Source organism: Lolium rigidum, chromosome 6 (assembly GCF_022539505.1).
Source record: "Lolium rigidum isolate FL_2022 chromosome 6, APGP_CSIRO_Lrig_0.1, whole genome shotgun sequence".
NCBI classification, from domain to species: Eukaryota; Viridiplantae; Streptophyta; class Magnoliopsida; order Poales; family Poaceae; genus Lolium; species Lolium rigidum.
In genome coordinates this window covers 305,240,942-305,254,554 of record NC_061513.1, presented here as the reverse complement: position 1 = coordinate 305,254,554, position 13,613 = coordinate 305,240,942, and the positions used below count along the sequence as shown (strand labels likewise).

General features: G+C 46.8%; 1 protein-coding gene across 1 annotated transcript; it reads left to right on the top strand.

Moving 5' to 3' along the window:
• Window positions 1–472: 472 nt before the first annotated feature.
• On the top strand, window positions 473–9,291 carry LOC124660830. Its single transcript, XM_047198667.1, has 9 exons — window positions 473–808; window positions 1,164–1,322; window positions 1,877–1,924; window positions 7,348–7,410; window positions 7,575–7,676; window positions 7,770–7,913; window positions 8,327–8,434; window positions 9,109–9,160; window positions 9,254–9,291. The coding sequence occupies exons 1-9, from the start codon at window positions 473–475 to the stop codon at window positions 9,289–9,291; spliced, it is 1,050 nt and encodes a 349-aa protein (XP_047054623.1).
• The last annotated feature ends 4,322 nt before the right edge of the window (window positions 9,292–13,613 follow it).

Below are 13,613 nucleotides of genomic sequence, written 5' to 3'. Positions count from 1 at the left end.
TTGGGGTCGGTGACGAGGCGCCGCCAGCGCCTGCAGACCGCGGATGCGCGCGGGAGGGAGGACGGCTGAGGCGGGAGGCGGAGGAGGATCTCCCGGAGCAGATCGTCGTCGTACGGCAGGGAGGCCTGCGCCGCCGGTGAGCTGCCACGACGGCCGCGGCGGCGGGTCGCTTCGGCGCCCTCGCTCTCCCTCATGTGGGTTTGGGGTTCGAGACGCCGCATGGAGCGTCTTGTTTTTTCTTCTTTCCGTTCACCTGAGTAATATCAGAGTCAACTAATCCAGGTCCAGAAGGCCCGAGGCCCATGCCCACCAGCCCAGTACCATACGCCTCCATACGGGCATGACACAGTCCTTACTTCACCGCCGGCGCCGCCCAACGCCACCCGCCAACGCCGCCGTCAGCCTCTCCTCACCCAGCGCCGCGACTGTCAATGACGAGTTGGTCTGATTGATTTCGCATCGTCGACTGTCAATGAGGAGCTGCTGTTCTCCTTCCTCTCTCCGTGGGATTTCTAGCGCGGCGTGGAGGCGCGCGGTGGCCGGAACTCCGAGTCTGACCGGTGGCAGCCACCAGAAGCAGAAAGACAACCTGCGCTACCTCCCCCTTCCCCTCAGGCCTCCCGCGCCGCCCAATGCTCTTGGCCTCGCTGAGCGCTTATTCTCTTCCTCCTCCACCAAGCGCTCCACCAAGAAGGACATCCCGGTGGACTCTACCAGCGGCGGCGACCCGTTCTATGTCGTCTGCAAGGGCGACCTCATCGGCATCTACAAGAACCTCCCCGACTGCCAAGCCCAAGTCAGCAATTCGGTAAAGACAATAAGCATTCGGTCTACTATTAGATCTCCTATTATTATGACTATTATGTGCATTCAGCGTTTCTGAAAAAATGCCAATAGACAGATGTACAAATGATAACGGTACCTCTCTAAATGGTCTTCCTGGGACAAGCAAATAGAGCCCAATGTACCCGGCCAATGTAGCACTTTATAGTTTTGATCTCATGGTTGTGCTCAACTGCTCACGCATTTCATGGGATGCTGAAACCATTTCTGTTATTGAATTGCTGCAAAACGCATCTGTCTGTTACCAATTAGGATGTTGCACAATAGAAAAAAAACCTTATTGCCATGTCACATTACTTATGTGAGACATATCTTGGTAGGTCGGCGATCCTTCTGTGACCGTGTTCAAAGGCTCTTCTTTGCACAAAGAAACTGAGGAGTACCTCCATGCACGTGGGTTAAAGAATGCTCTGTATTCCATCAATGCAGCAGATGCAAAAGATGAATTGTTTGATGATCTGGCTCTCTGCCCTTTCCGGGTAAAATTTGGCTGTGTACTTATAGTTTCCAACTGTTTTACCTTATATGATGTTCGTTACATGCCAATGTTGAATAGATTTTTTAATCCCTTTTCGGCTAAATTATGGAAGCTATCTGGATGCTCCGTGTTCTAGCTTATTTTGCAATGTGTAATTGTACTGATTTTACCACTTTTAATTAGACTTGTGTTTAATATACTCCCTGCACCCAATTTCTTTAGGCATGGTATTTGTGTAATAGAAAGCTTTCATCCCTAAACTAATATGCTTGCTGGACCCAGTTTCTGTAGACATGGTATTTGTTGTAATAAAAAGCGATCATCCCTAAAATAAAAATTTGTAATCATGATGTAGTATGTACATAATTAAAAGATGTACATACAGTTCAAATGCTTTCTCAGGCCGTTAGTTTTCCTTGAACACAGTTCAAATGCTATTTACCTTGACAGTTGAGATGATTATATGTTATATCCTCAAAGGTGCTTGCATTACTACTTGTTTATTTGCCCATAAACTTGCTTGCAGAGTGTTCATTGTGCTGCTTTTGGTTTCAGCAACCTGATGCAAATGCAACCTCTACTCTGGAAAAGCCACAGGAGATGGTGAGTGGCAATCTGTTCCCCTCTCCAACCTAAGCATGAGCGTATGCTCTGTCGGGAAAGTGTTTTGTATCCTTAATGTGTTTGTCACATCTCATATACTCGCACCAATAATTATTTGCTGAAGGAAACCGTACTATCGAAAAAGCATCCCAAAGTTGCTGAACTGGGACCATTACCTGACAGCGATGTGAGTATGGCTGCAATTTTCCAACTTTGTACAGTGCACATTTCCTTTCTAACTCGGTTTTATTTTACAGTTCTGATTTCGAAATTAACATGCATATTTGAAGTTCATCTTCACTATGAGTAAATGTTGACTTGTTCTCACCACTTGACCTGGTTTTACAGCTGTCCTGTATTCTTGAATTTGATGGTGCTAATAAAGGACATCCCTGTAAATACGGAGCTGCTGTAATAGTAAGGCGGCTGGATGGATCTGTGGTATGTATAACAACTAGTACCGAGCTGTCTTGTTTTCTTAGTAGTCAGTTACCATGACCTTCTGATGATGGCTGTGAACTACTATTTCAACTGAAGATTGCTCAATTACGTGAGGGTTTGGGTAGTGTGACGAAGAACACTGCTGAATATCGTGCATTGCTCTTGGGACTGAGATATGCTGCTAAAAAGGGATTCAAGTATATTCGTGCTCAAGGCGATGCGGAGCTTATCTGTAAACAGGTTTGTGGTTATAGCTTTGCACTTCATAGCCTTCGTATTCTTCCATGGAACAGTCACTAGATAACTGCTTGTTGGGTAGTTCATACTGACTCTTCACAGTGCAGTTCATTCTGACTCTTCAGAGTCCACTAAAACATTAATTTTGTGGACAACCCCAAAAATTGAAATGTTTATTGTTTATATTTGTGTGCTTCTTTCTTCCTTAAATTTTATTTGATCAACCGTTGTCCTCACTTTAACCTCACCAAAGGAACTTTTGTTCCAATGCTTCACCTAAGGTGCCCCAGTCTTTATTGTTTTATTTTGAGTAAGTGCAGCTCCAGGGGCCCAACGCATTTCAAACACGAAATGTGTCCGTTTTTGTCCGAATGGGTCGGGCCGCGGACACTAAAATCGGCCTCGCTGCCGCACTTGCTCGTTTGGGTCGTGGGCTGCCACAACAGCCCGACGCAAATGGTATTTTTTTGATACATTTCATTGATAGTTTTTTACATAGTTAAAAGAAAAAATACATAGGATTTTAAAAACGAGCCTCCAAGGCTTCCAAACCCTAGCCCAGTACTCATTGTCGTCAGGAAGGTGGGTTAGATTGACGATCACCGGCATCTCCCTAGGCGCTGACGCGGCCATTGGCATCACCAAACCGACATACCCAAAGTCGGTTATGTGAAGTTATAGCAAGCATGCAGGAAAGGAGAAACCGACATAAATTGGAAGGAAGAATTTTTTTTATTTTATTTAAGAACTACTTGAATTTTTCAGTCTGGTTGCGAGGTCTTAATAGTGAGTATGAATCATAGTTCCATTTTTTTTATCCGCTCTATCTATTTCGTGTTCCAGATACTAGAATAAATAATATCTCGACGAATTTGGAATCATCTTGATAGAGATAACAGGCCCTTTCTATGTATTATCAATAGGATCAATTCTAACAAGTCACACACTCATATTCCAGAGATACCGAAACAAAAAAAATCCGCGGTCGAACTACCATAATGTCTAGAAATGTAGAGCTTAAACTGGAAAGGCTTTTTTGGATAGAAAAACTATGACTTCCTGATTTTAGTTAGTAGAAACCTAATTGGTTAAAATTCCGTCCGATAGAAACGAAAGAATTATAAATTTCTAAAATGATAGCTAGGAATATAGCGAATAAAGCCATTGCAACCCCCATAAAAGGAGTAGTCCCCCAACCCGGAGCTACTTTCCCATATTCGGAATTCAAGGGTTTCAATAAACTACCTGCACCAGTTCGTTTTGGCCTAGGTTTAGAACTATCTTCAACGGTTTGTGTAGCCATAAATTCTATTTCATCATTGGTGTTGACTTTGTATACTATTCCGTTGTAGTTGTAAATACATGATCTTTTCGTAGATCCATTGTAATCTTGAAATTCTATAAAAATGGAAACAGCAACTTTAGTCGCCATCTCCATATCTGGTTTACTTGTAAGCTTTACCGGGTACGCCTTATATACCGCGTTTGGGCAACCCTCTCAACAATTACGAGATCCATTCGAAGAACACGGGGACTAATTGAAGTAAGAAGTCGACCCATCTGGGGGACTTCTTACTTCAATGAAATTATTTTATTCTTTTAGTTGGAGTTGGTGGAACCTTAGGTGGTTCTCGGAAGAAGATAGCGAAAAAAATTATCCCTAAAGTAGAAACTAAAAGGAACGTATAAACCAATGCTTCCATAGATTCGATCGTGGTTTATTTACAATTATAACTTCCACACCTATTCATTTGTCATTTGGGAGAATTTCCCATATAAAGAAAGAAAAAGAGTCAAAGAAAGGATGGGAGCTGTTTTTTGTTTCCCATGTCAAATCAAAAAAGAGCTACATTTTGGGGGGAGCTGACATTGGTGACTGGCATAGGGCTAATGGTCATATGCCAGTCCCCAAGGTCAGCACTCCTGTCCCATCCCTATAATCACGGAAGAATCTCATCATCATGGTAGAGCAAGTCGCTACATTCCAAGCGCCGTATAGCTCATCACACGCATACGCTGACCACCATGACAGTATGAACAGTGGTCAGCGTGGCCACAGAGGTCAAGTACGCGAAGGCAAGTTCCATCCAGATCGTCCGGCTGGGCTGGGAGGTGGGAGCTGGTCCAGCGTGCCCTCCGCCTTGGCCTTCTCCGCCATGTAGGCGAGATAGCCAAGGTAATCGTGGGTGTCATCCCGGGGTTCCTCACCTCGGATGTCCTTGCCGTAGAAGAGCTCTCTCGGGCTGGTGGCTCCTTTGCGACCTCCATCTTCACGTCCGCCACCGGTGGAGGGCCGTAGACGAACTCGTCGTCGCCGAGGAAGCCCGAGCGGTGCCTCGGGTCGAACTTTATTGGGGAGAAGTTGCCCAACATGGGTGAGTTGGCGTCGACTGCTGCGGCGGCCAGGAGGTCCGGAGGAAGTAGGGACCATCGGCGTGCGATCTCCCAGCGCTGCTCCCGGCCCTGCCGTGGCATCGGTGGCATGGGTACCCTCTAGTGGCTGAGAAGCCAGCCCTCGGGCAGGTGGACAATGTCCCAGCCCGCGCATGGGCTCCTGCCCTCGTAGAGTGCCCGTGCCACAGGGACAAGGACGGAAACGCGGTTGCATGGCTTCCTTGGCTTTGCCGTCGACGACCCAGCCTCGTCTTCGTGCTTCTTCCGCTTCCTCCATGGAAACGCCTTCTTGCCCATGGTGGCTTCTCGAAACTGCCGGCGTACTAGGAGAAACAGGTAGGGCTGGATTTGGCAAATCGGGGCAAGGTGTGGGATGATGGCAAGGGCGCTGCCGGTGCCCTTAAAAAGGCAGGGGAGGGGTGGCCTTCAATTGCGGCGCGGGACTGCAAGAGCGTGCCATTGATGGCGGCGGCCACATCCTGCGCGGCTGCTGAAGTTGAAGCATGCCATCAATGGTGCACAACGGGGCAGCGATGCAGCTTCCGCAGGCATGAAAGCGATATAGGCCGATCACCCACCGCCATGCGGGCCCGAGGCGGGAGGACGCGGCTGCGTCCGCTTTGGGTCCGCGCCGATGCATTTGCGGCCTAAATTTGGGCCTGGAATGCATCGAGGTGGACAGGCCAGTCACTTTGCATAGGGCCGCTGGGCTGGGGTTTTACCCATTTTCTGTCCACGTGGACTGAAACGGACACATTTGATCCGTTTGCGTTGGGCCACTGGAGATGCCCTAAGGCGTAATTGGATTAAGGCCTCGATTGCCAATCACATACAAAATCTCATGAAAAATAAACTGAGCTCTCTGAAGAGTTCCTCTAGTATCTCTATCAATCCAATTTTAAGTAACACATTGAACTTGCTGGAACAGGTCCAAGGTGTATGTCGTCCTAGGAGGAATCATATGGTTGACTTGTGCAAGAAAGTGATGAAACTGAAGGGAAGGTTTCTTCAGTTTCAAATCATTTATGTTTTGAGGGTAGGTATCACATCTTTTCATTGATCTTGTTCAAATTTACCCTGCATCAGCCAGCTCTTGCTTCTGTTGTATGAATGCTTGGCACCACATTTCATTGATCTTGTTCAAATTTACCCTGCATCAGCCAGCTCTTGGTTCTGTTGTATGAATGCTTGGCACCACATTACATACTTCTGCTCTTGGTACAAAAGTCTACAGTGTCGTGTCACAAATATTTTATTCAAATGCATGAGAAGCAGCAACAAGAAGACCATTGTTTGGGCAGTTACCAGCAATCTTTGTATTGTCCCAAGTTAATGCCAATTGCACTTCACATACTTATTTCTTATGTCTAATATCTGTAAACATGTTTATTGCTTATGTCTAATATCTGGAAACATGATTGGGTCTCCCTGCATCCATAGACACGTCTACTTTTATTTATGTTCTCCAGAGTTTTTGTTCACGCTGTGAATACCTTTTTGATTAGAACTCTATTTGTTCTGTACAAATGGACAAGCTGAAACTTGGTCAGATCCCTTCACTCGTTTCTTATTCGCCATGTAGGAATTTAATGCCGATGTTCATGCCCAAGCTAAACTTGCCATTGAACTTCCTGGTACAGAATCGTTGTCTGAATCTCTCCCATGAGCTGTTATACTAGAATTTATGTGTAAAGAATGCTCTTTATTCCATCAATGCAGCAGATACAAAAGTTGAATTTTTTGATGATCTGGCTCTCTGCCCTTTCCAGGTAAAGTTTGGTGCTCTAGTTGTAATTTCCAACTGTTTTACCAGATATGATGTTCGTTACATGCCAATGTTGTATAGATTTCTTGATCCCTTTTCGGCTTACCTATGGAAGCTATCTGGATGTCTGTATACTTGTTTATTTTGCAATTGCTTTGCAGTGTCTGATGGTACTGATGTTACCACTGGACCCAATTTCTGTAGGCATGGCACTAGTTATAATAGAAAACGCATGGCACTAGTTATAATAGAAAACGATCATCACTAAAATACAAATTTGTAGTCGTGATAGTATGCATATGCCTCAATCTTGAGTGGTAACTGCCCATAATTCTCAGGGCATTAGTTTTGCTTGAACACAGTTCCAATGCTATTTACCTTGACAGTTGAGCTGATGTTTTATGTTAGTTCCTCAAAAGTGGTTGCATTACTACTTGCGTATTTGCCTATAAACTTTCTTGTGGATTTTTCATTTGTGCACTTTCTTTTTTTAAGGGTGAACATATGCTCTGTCGAGAAAGTGTTCTGTATCCTTAATGTGCTTGTCACATCTCATATACTCTTACCAATAATTATTTGCTGAAAGGAAACCGGACCACTGAAGAAGCATCCCAAAGTTGCTGAACAGGAACCATTACCTGACAGCCATGTGAGTATGAATGCAATTTTCTAACTTGAGAGAGTGCACGTTTCTCCTTTCTAAATTGGTTTTGTTTTGCAGTTATGATTTCAAAATTAACGTGCATACTTGAAATTCTTCTTCACTATGTGTAAAAGTTGACTTTTTCTCACCACTTGACCTGGTCTTTGCAGCTGTCCTGTATTCTTGAATTTGATGGTGCTTGTTTAGGAAATCCCAGCTTTCCCAGGAAATCAGGTGCTGGTGTAATAGTAAGGCGGCCGGATGGATCTGTGGTATGTACAACAACTAGTACCGTGCTGGTTTGTTTTCCTCTTCAGTTACCATGACCTGCTGATGATGGCTGTGTTCTACTATTTCAACTGAAGATTGCTCAACTACGTGAGGGTTTGGGTAGTGTGACGGATAACACTTCTGAATATCGTGCATTGCTGTTGGGCCTGAGATATGCTGCTAATAACGGATTCAAGTATGTCCATGCTCAAGGCAATTCTGAGAATGTCTGTAACCAGGTTTGTGGTTATAGCTTTGCAACTTTGCAGCCTTTGTATTCTTCCATGGAACGGTCACTAGATAACTGCTTGTTGGTAATGCAGTTCATTCTGACACTTCAGAGTCCACTAAAACATTAAAGATTCGGACAAGCCAAAAAATTGAAATGTTTATTGTATATATTTGTGTGCTTGTTTGGGAGTAGCAAAAGGACCTTTTTATCCACTGTTTCATCTATTAACACGTTTACAGGTTAAGGTGCCTCGCTGTCTATATTGTTTTATTTGAATAAGGGGTAATTGGATTAAGGTCTTGATTTCCAATGGCATACAAAATCTGGTGAAAACGAATCAGAGCTCTTTGAAGAGTTCCTCTAACAGCTGGCAGCTCTATCAATACAACTCTAGGTAACACATTGAACTTGCTGGAACAGGCCCAAGGTCTCTGGCGTCCTCAGAGGGATCATATGGTTGACTTGTGCAATAAGGTTAAGCAACTGAAGGGAAGGTTTCTTCAGATCCAAATCAACCTTGTTTCGAGGGTAGGTATCACGTCTTTTCACTGATCTTGTTCAAACTTACCCTACATCAGCCAGCTTTAGGTTCCATTGTATGAATGCTTGGCACCACATTACACACTTCTGCTGTTGGTACAAAAGCCAACAGTGTCGCGTAACAAATATTTTATTCAATTGCATGGGAAGCAGCAACACAAAGATCATTGTTTGGGAGATTCACCAGTAATCTTTGTATTCTCTCAAGTTCATGTCAATTGCTACTCGCTATATTCCAATGAATATAGTCCAAAGTCAACAACTTTTAAGTTTGAGAAATGTTACAGACAAATATTTACAGTAGCTATATCAATAGATTCACCATAAAATATATTTTCATAATAGATTTATTTAATATTGTAGATGTTTATATTTCCATCTAAATATTTGGTCAAACTTAGTAATATTACTTTTGACTAAATTTATATGCCTTATTTATTGGAACGGAGGTAGTACTTCACATGTTTATTGCTTATGGCGAATATTTGCAAACATTCAGACTCGGTACCCTTGTATGCATATACATGTCTTACTTTTATTTGTGTTCTCCAGAGTGTTTTTCCGAATATCAGCCCTCTGAATACCTTTTTGATTAGAACTCTGTAATTGCTCTGTTTGCTTGGTCAGATCCGTTCACTCATATATGCTTCTTTGCCATTTAGGAATGTAATGTCGACGCTGATGCCCAAGCTAGGCTTGCCACCGAACTTCCTGGTGCGGAATCGTTCTCTGAATCTCTCATGTGAACTATTGTACGGTACTAGTTTTTATGTGTAACAAACCAACCTGATGCCTTGCTCTCTACAGTTGGTGAGATTCAAGAGGAGTCAAACATCACATGCTAACCGGAGTAGCCTGTGTATCGCTCCAGTTTTTTTTGCTGCGACCCAACCGAAGCTATGTTCATTTCACATCGGTAGAAACAAGAGTCCATTGTACAGCGTGGCACATGATTCCCGCGAGCTGGAGTTGAGATGAGACCTGGAGTAACTTAGAGCATCTCCAGTCGCGTCCCCCAAACCGTCCCCCAAACCGCGCCGGATCGAGCGTTTGGGGGACGTGTTTCGTTCGTGCCGCGTTTGGGGGACGTCGCTTCCCAGCCGCGTCCCCCAAACGCCGCCCCCAAACATTTAAAATAATTTTTCTGGCATTTTTATTTCAATTTCCACAAACTAATACATAATTAGGAACGTGGTTTACACGAAAACACAGTTTGGAACATGGTTTTCCACAAACTAATACATAGTTTGAACCATGGTGGACACAAATATAAAATATTGCAAAGAAACTAAACCTAACTAGCCGTGCATCGAAGGTTTCGTGTGTTCGCTGCTAAGAAAGAACACTCGAGGGCACACCCAGTCATCTAAACTGGAAAATCCAGCGGGAGGATGGTGCCCTTGTTGGTTCTACCGATGAGGCGAACAGGCAGAAACCTCCGTGCACGTATTCGCTGCGAAGAAACAACACTCATTCGGCCGTCCTCCTCGTCGGTGCTGTCGTCGTCCCTGTCGACGTGGTAGTCCCGGAGGCAGCGCCTCTCGTCGAAGACCTTGACGCTCATGTCCCTGTTGCCGAAGTAGGAGAACACGAGGATGAAGCCGGCTTCGAGGCTGTGGTGGCGCGCGAACTTCTCCCAGCCGATGTTGAGGTACATCTTGCCGCGCGCGTCGTAGATCGCCTTGACGATCCACCGGCAGTAGCCGCACGAATGCTCCCGCAGATGCATCGTGCGCGGGCGTACGCCGCCGACGTACTCGGCGAAGGAGTCCGGCAGCCTCTGGATGCCGCACGGGTCGCCCTTGAGGACGTGGACGAACTCGAACAGGACGTCCGGCTCCACGTCCATCTCCGACGATGAAGACGATGGCGTGGGAGGCGACGGCGAGCGTTCAGCTGTGCCGCGGCCATGACCACGACCACGGCCGCGGCCGCGAGGTCGGCCTCCGCCTCTACCAGACATAGCGTCGAGTCTTGTTGAGAGATGGTGGCGGCTAGGGTTTGGGAGAGAGGCGCTAGGGTTTGTGTGTGAGAGGGACGATGAGAGGCGCCCCTTTTTATAGGCCGGAGGGAGACGGAGGAGCGGTGGCGCTCATTAACGCCGGCACGCAGAGCTAGGCGCGGCGGGACGCGTCGCTGCGCCCTCTGCGGGAACTGCACCGTCGCTGCGCGCCAATAACTTCCGTCGCGAGGTAGGCGACGGTTAGGTTTAAATTAATTGTGCCGCTGACGGGTCGGCCCCGCCACTCCCCGCCTCGCTTGCTGTGTCCGGCGTCCCCGGAGCGTCCCCTGTGGGACGGGGACGGGCTCGGGGCGCCGGACACCATATAGGGGCGCGCCGGACAAAAAAGGACTTTGGGGGACGCGGCTGGAACGCTTTTTTTATCCGGCTCGCCCCAAATCCCTTTGGGAGACGGTTTGGGGGACGCGACTGGAGATGCTCTTAGCACTAGTGTTTACCAACTTACTAATATTATGTGACTGCACTACATAGAATGCCATCCGTCAGGTAGACACAGCTCCCACAATAGTAACAACATGAAGTGGTGTTGCCCCGAGTAAGGGAAATGTGGTGGCTGCTGCGAATTGTCTCACCATCAAGGAAGCTGAGTAGCTAGGGTACCGACTGATAAACTAGTTGTGACAGTATCTACCTGACACTGACTGTCACAGTGACACTAGTCGTGACTACTGTAGGAGGTGTGTGACACTGACTGTCACGGTGACACTAGTCGTGACTAACTGACTACTGTAGGAGTTGTGTCTGTCTGTGTAGGAGCTGCCTCGCATGCACGTGCTTGGGGAGTCGAGATTCAGCTTTCATCCCCAGATCTGCTTTAGAGCATCTCCAGTCGCGTCCCCAAACCGTCCCCCAAAGCGATTTGGGGCGCGCCGGACAAAAAAAGCGTTCCAGCCGCGTCCCCCAAAGCCCATTTTTGTCCGGCGCGCCCCGATACGGTGTCCGGCGCCCCGAGCCCGTCCCCGTCCCACAGGGGACGCTCCGGGGACGCCGGACACAACGAAAAGCGAGGCCAACCGACGCGGGCCCGACCCGTCAGCGGCACAGGGAAAATTCGTCTCACACTCCCGCCAAATCCCGCCTATACCGCCGCGCACAGGCCTCCCAAAACATATCCTGCCGCCGATTCATTTCTCCTATCCCGCCGACACGACGCCGTCGACCAACCCCTTGTTCTAATTTGCATGCACCACCGGTCTGTAATATGATCGCGCGCCCAGTACTTTGATCGATCGCCGCTACTCTGATCGCGACGAACCGGCGGGAACGATCTCTTTTGAATGCATCTATTTGAATTTCTGATTGGGGACGGCGTTTGGGGGATGCGGCTGGGGAGCGACGTCCCCCAAACGCGGCACGAACAAAACACGTCCCCCAAACGCTCGATCCGGCGCGGTTTGGGGGACGGTTTGGGGGACGCGACTGGAGATGCTCTTACTTCCCCCGTGTGTGACATGACCTAACCGTGTTTCCTTCATTTTGGATAAGGCTGGAAAGTATTTACCAAGCCAAAGTTTGGTTATTTAGCATGTGTTTGGTTTTTGCCATACTGTTAGGCTGCCACATTTTATTATCTATATGTAGGAAAAGCCTCATCAGTGGCGCACCAAAAATGACTTCTGTGGCGCATGGGAGGTGCGCCACAGAAACGTCGCCACAAAAATAAGCTTTCTGTGGCGCACCTGCCCATGCGCCACAGAATTAAGGTTTTTGTGGCGCACGTGTTCTTAGGTGCGCCACAGAAAAGCGTGCGCCACAGAATTTGTTTTCAGTGCGCCACAGAATTTGCTTGTATTATACACGATTTTGTGCTGCCTGCTATACACATGCAGCTTATAGACAGCAATATACGGATATACAGAGTTATATACAGCAACATTCGGATATAATATAAATATCATGTACATTGCACAGATATAACATAGACATCATCATCACATTACTTAGAGCCCGATCGAGATACATATATAGTGGCAAGTGTCAAATGTTTTGCATACAACTCTTAATTCATACAAAATTCACAATTTGGAGATACAAAGTAGTCTTCATCCGGTTCCTCCTTTGCTCCCTCATCTCTACCCACCAGGCTCGCTTGCATCGGGGTCCTTCATCCAGTTCCTACTATGATGAAAATGGAAGAAAGTGAGACCAACAAGTCCGATGCACAAGAGAAATGGAATAAATGCCTCATACATTGTTGGTCAACACAAATATTAACATTCAGGGACGGCGTAAGTGAGACCAAGTCCGATGCACAAGAGATTGATATTTGTGCTATCTTACCAGGCTCACTTACGCCGCCCCGAGTGTACGTTGACCAAACATTTTAATCATCGGCATTTTGAAAATCTCAAAGCAAATGGAATGACAAAATGAAATAAGTGCCTCATACATTGTTGGTCAACACAAATACTATGGTCGAAACCATAGTTGCAGAAACACCGCAAGTATACTTTGCAGAAGGGCTCCTTTCCTCGGCCGCCGTTCCGTGAACGGGTGCTTGACGACACAACGACGCCGATCTGCCTCTCCGGCGCAGAACCACGGCAGTCCCTCGCCGTCCAGTGAACGAGTCCTTGATGCAAAGACCGTGCCGGCCTGCCCAGCATGATGCTAGGGAGGCTAGCACCGTCTTTGCATTAAGGACTCATTCACGTACTGGACGGCGAGAGAAGAAAAGTGGTGATGCGCCGGAGAGGCAGGTCGGCGCTGTTGTCTCGTCAAAGACTCGTTCACGGAACGGCGGCCGGGTAAAGGGGGGCCCGTCTACAAAGTATATTGCGGCGTATAGGTGACCAAACATTCTAATCATCGGCAGTAAAATGGAAGAAAGAGCCAAGTGGTATCTCAACTAGATATCATATGCCTCATACTTTGTTGGTCGAAAGAAATATTAACATTCCGGGATGGGGTCAGTGAGGCCAGGTAGGATGCACAAGAGATCGATATTTGTGCCATCGCACCGGGCTCACTGGCCCCACCCCGAGTGTACAAGTGACCAAACAATTTAATCATCGGCACTAAATGGAAGAAAGGCCAATGCAATTAAGAAGTAGCTAGTATGAACTAAATGGAATGCCTCATACTTTGTTGGACGAAACAAATATTAACATCTAGGGATGGAGTAAGCGAGGCCAGGTAGGATGC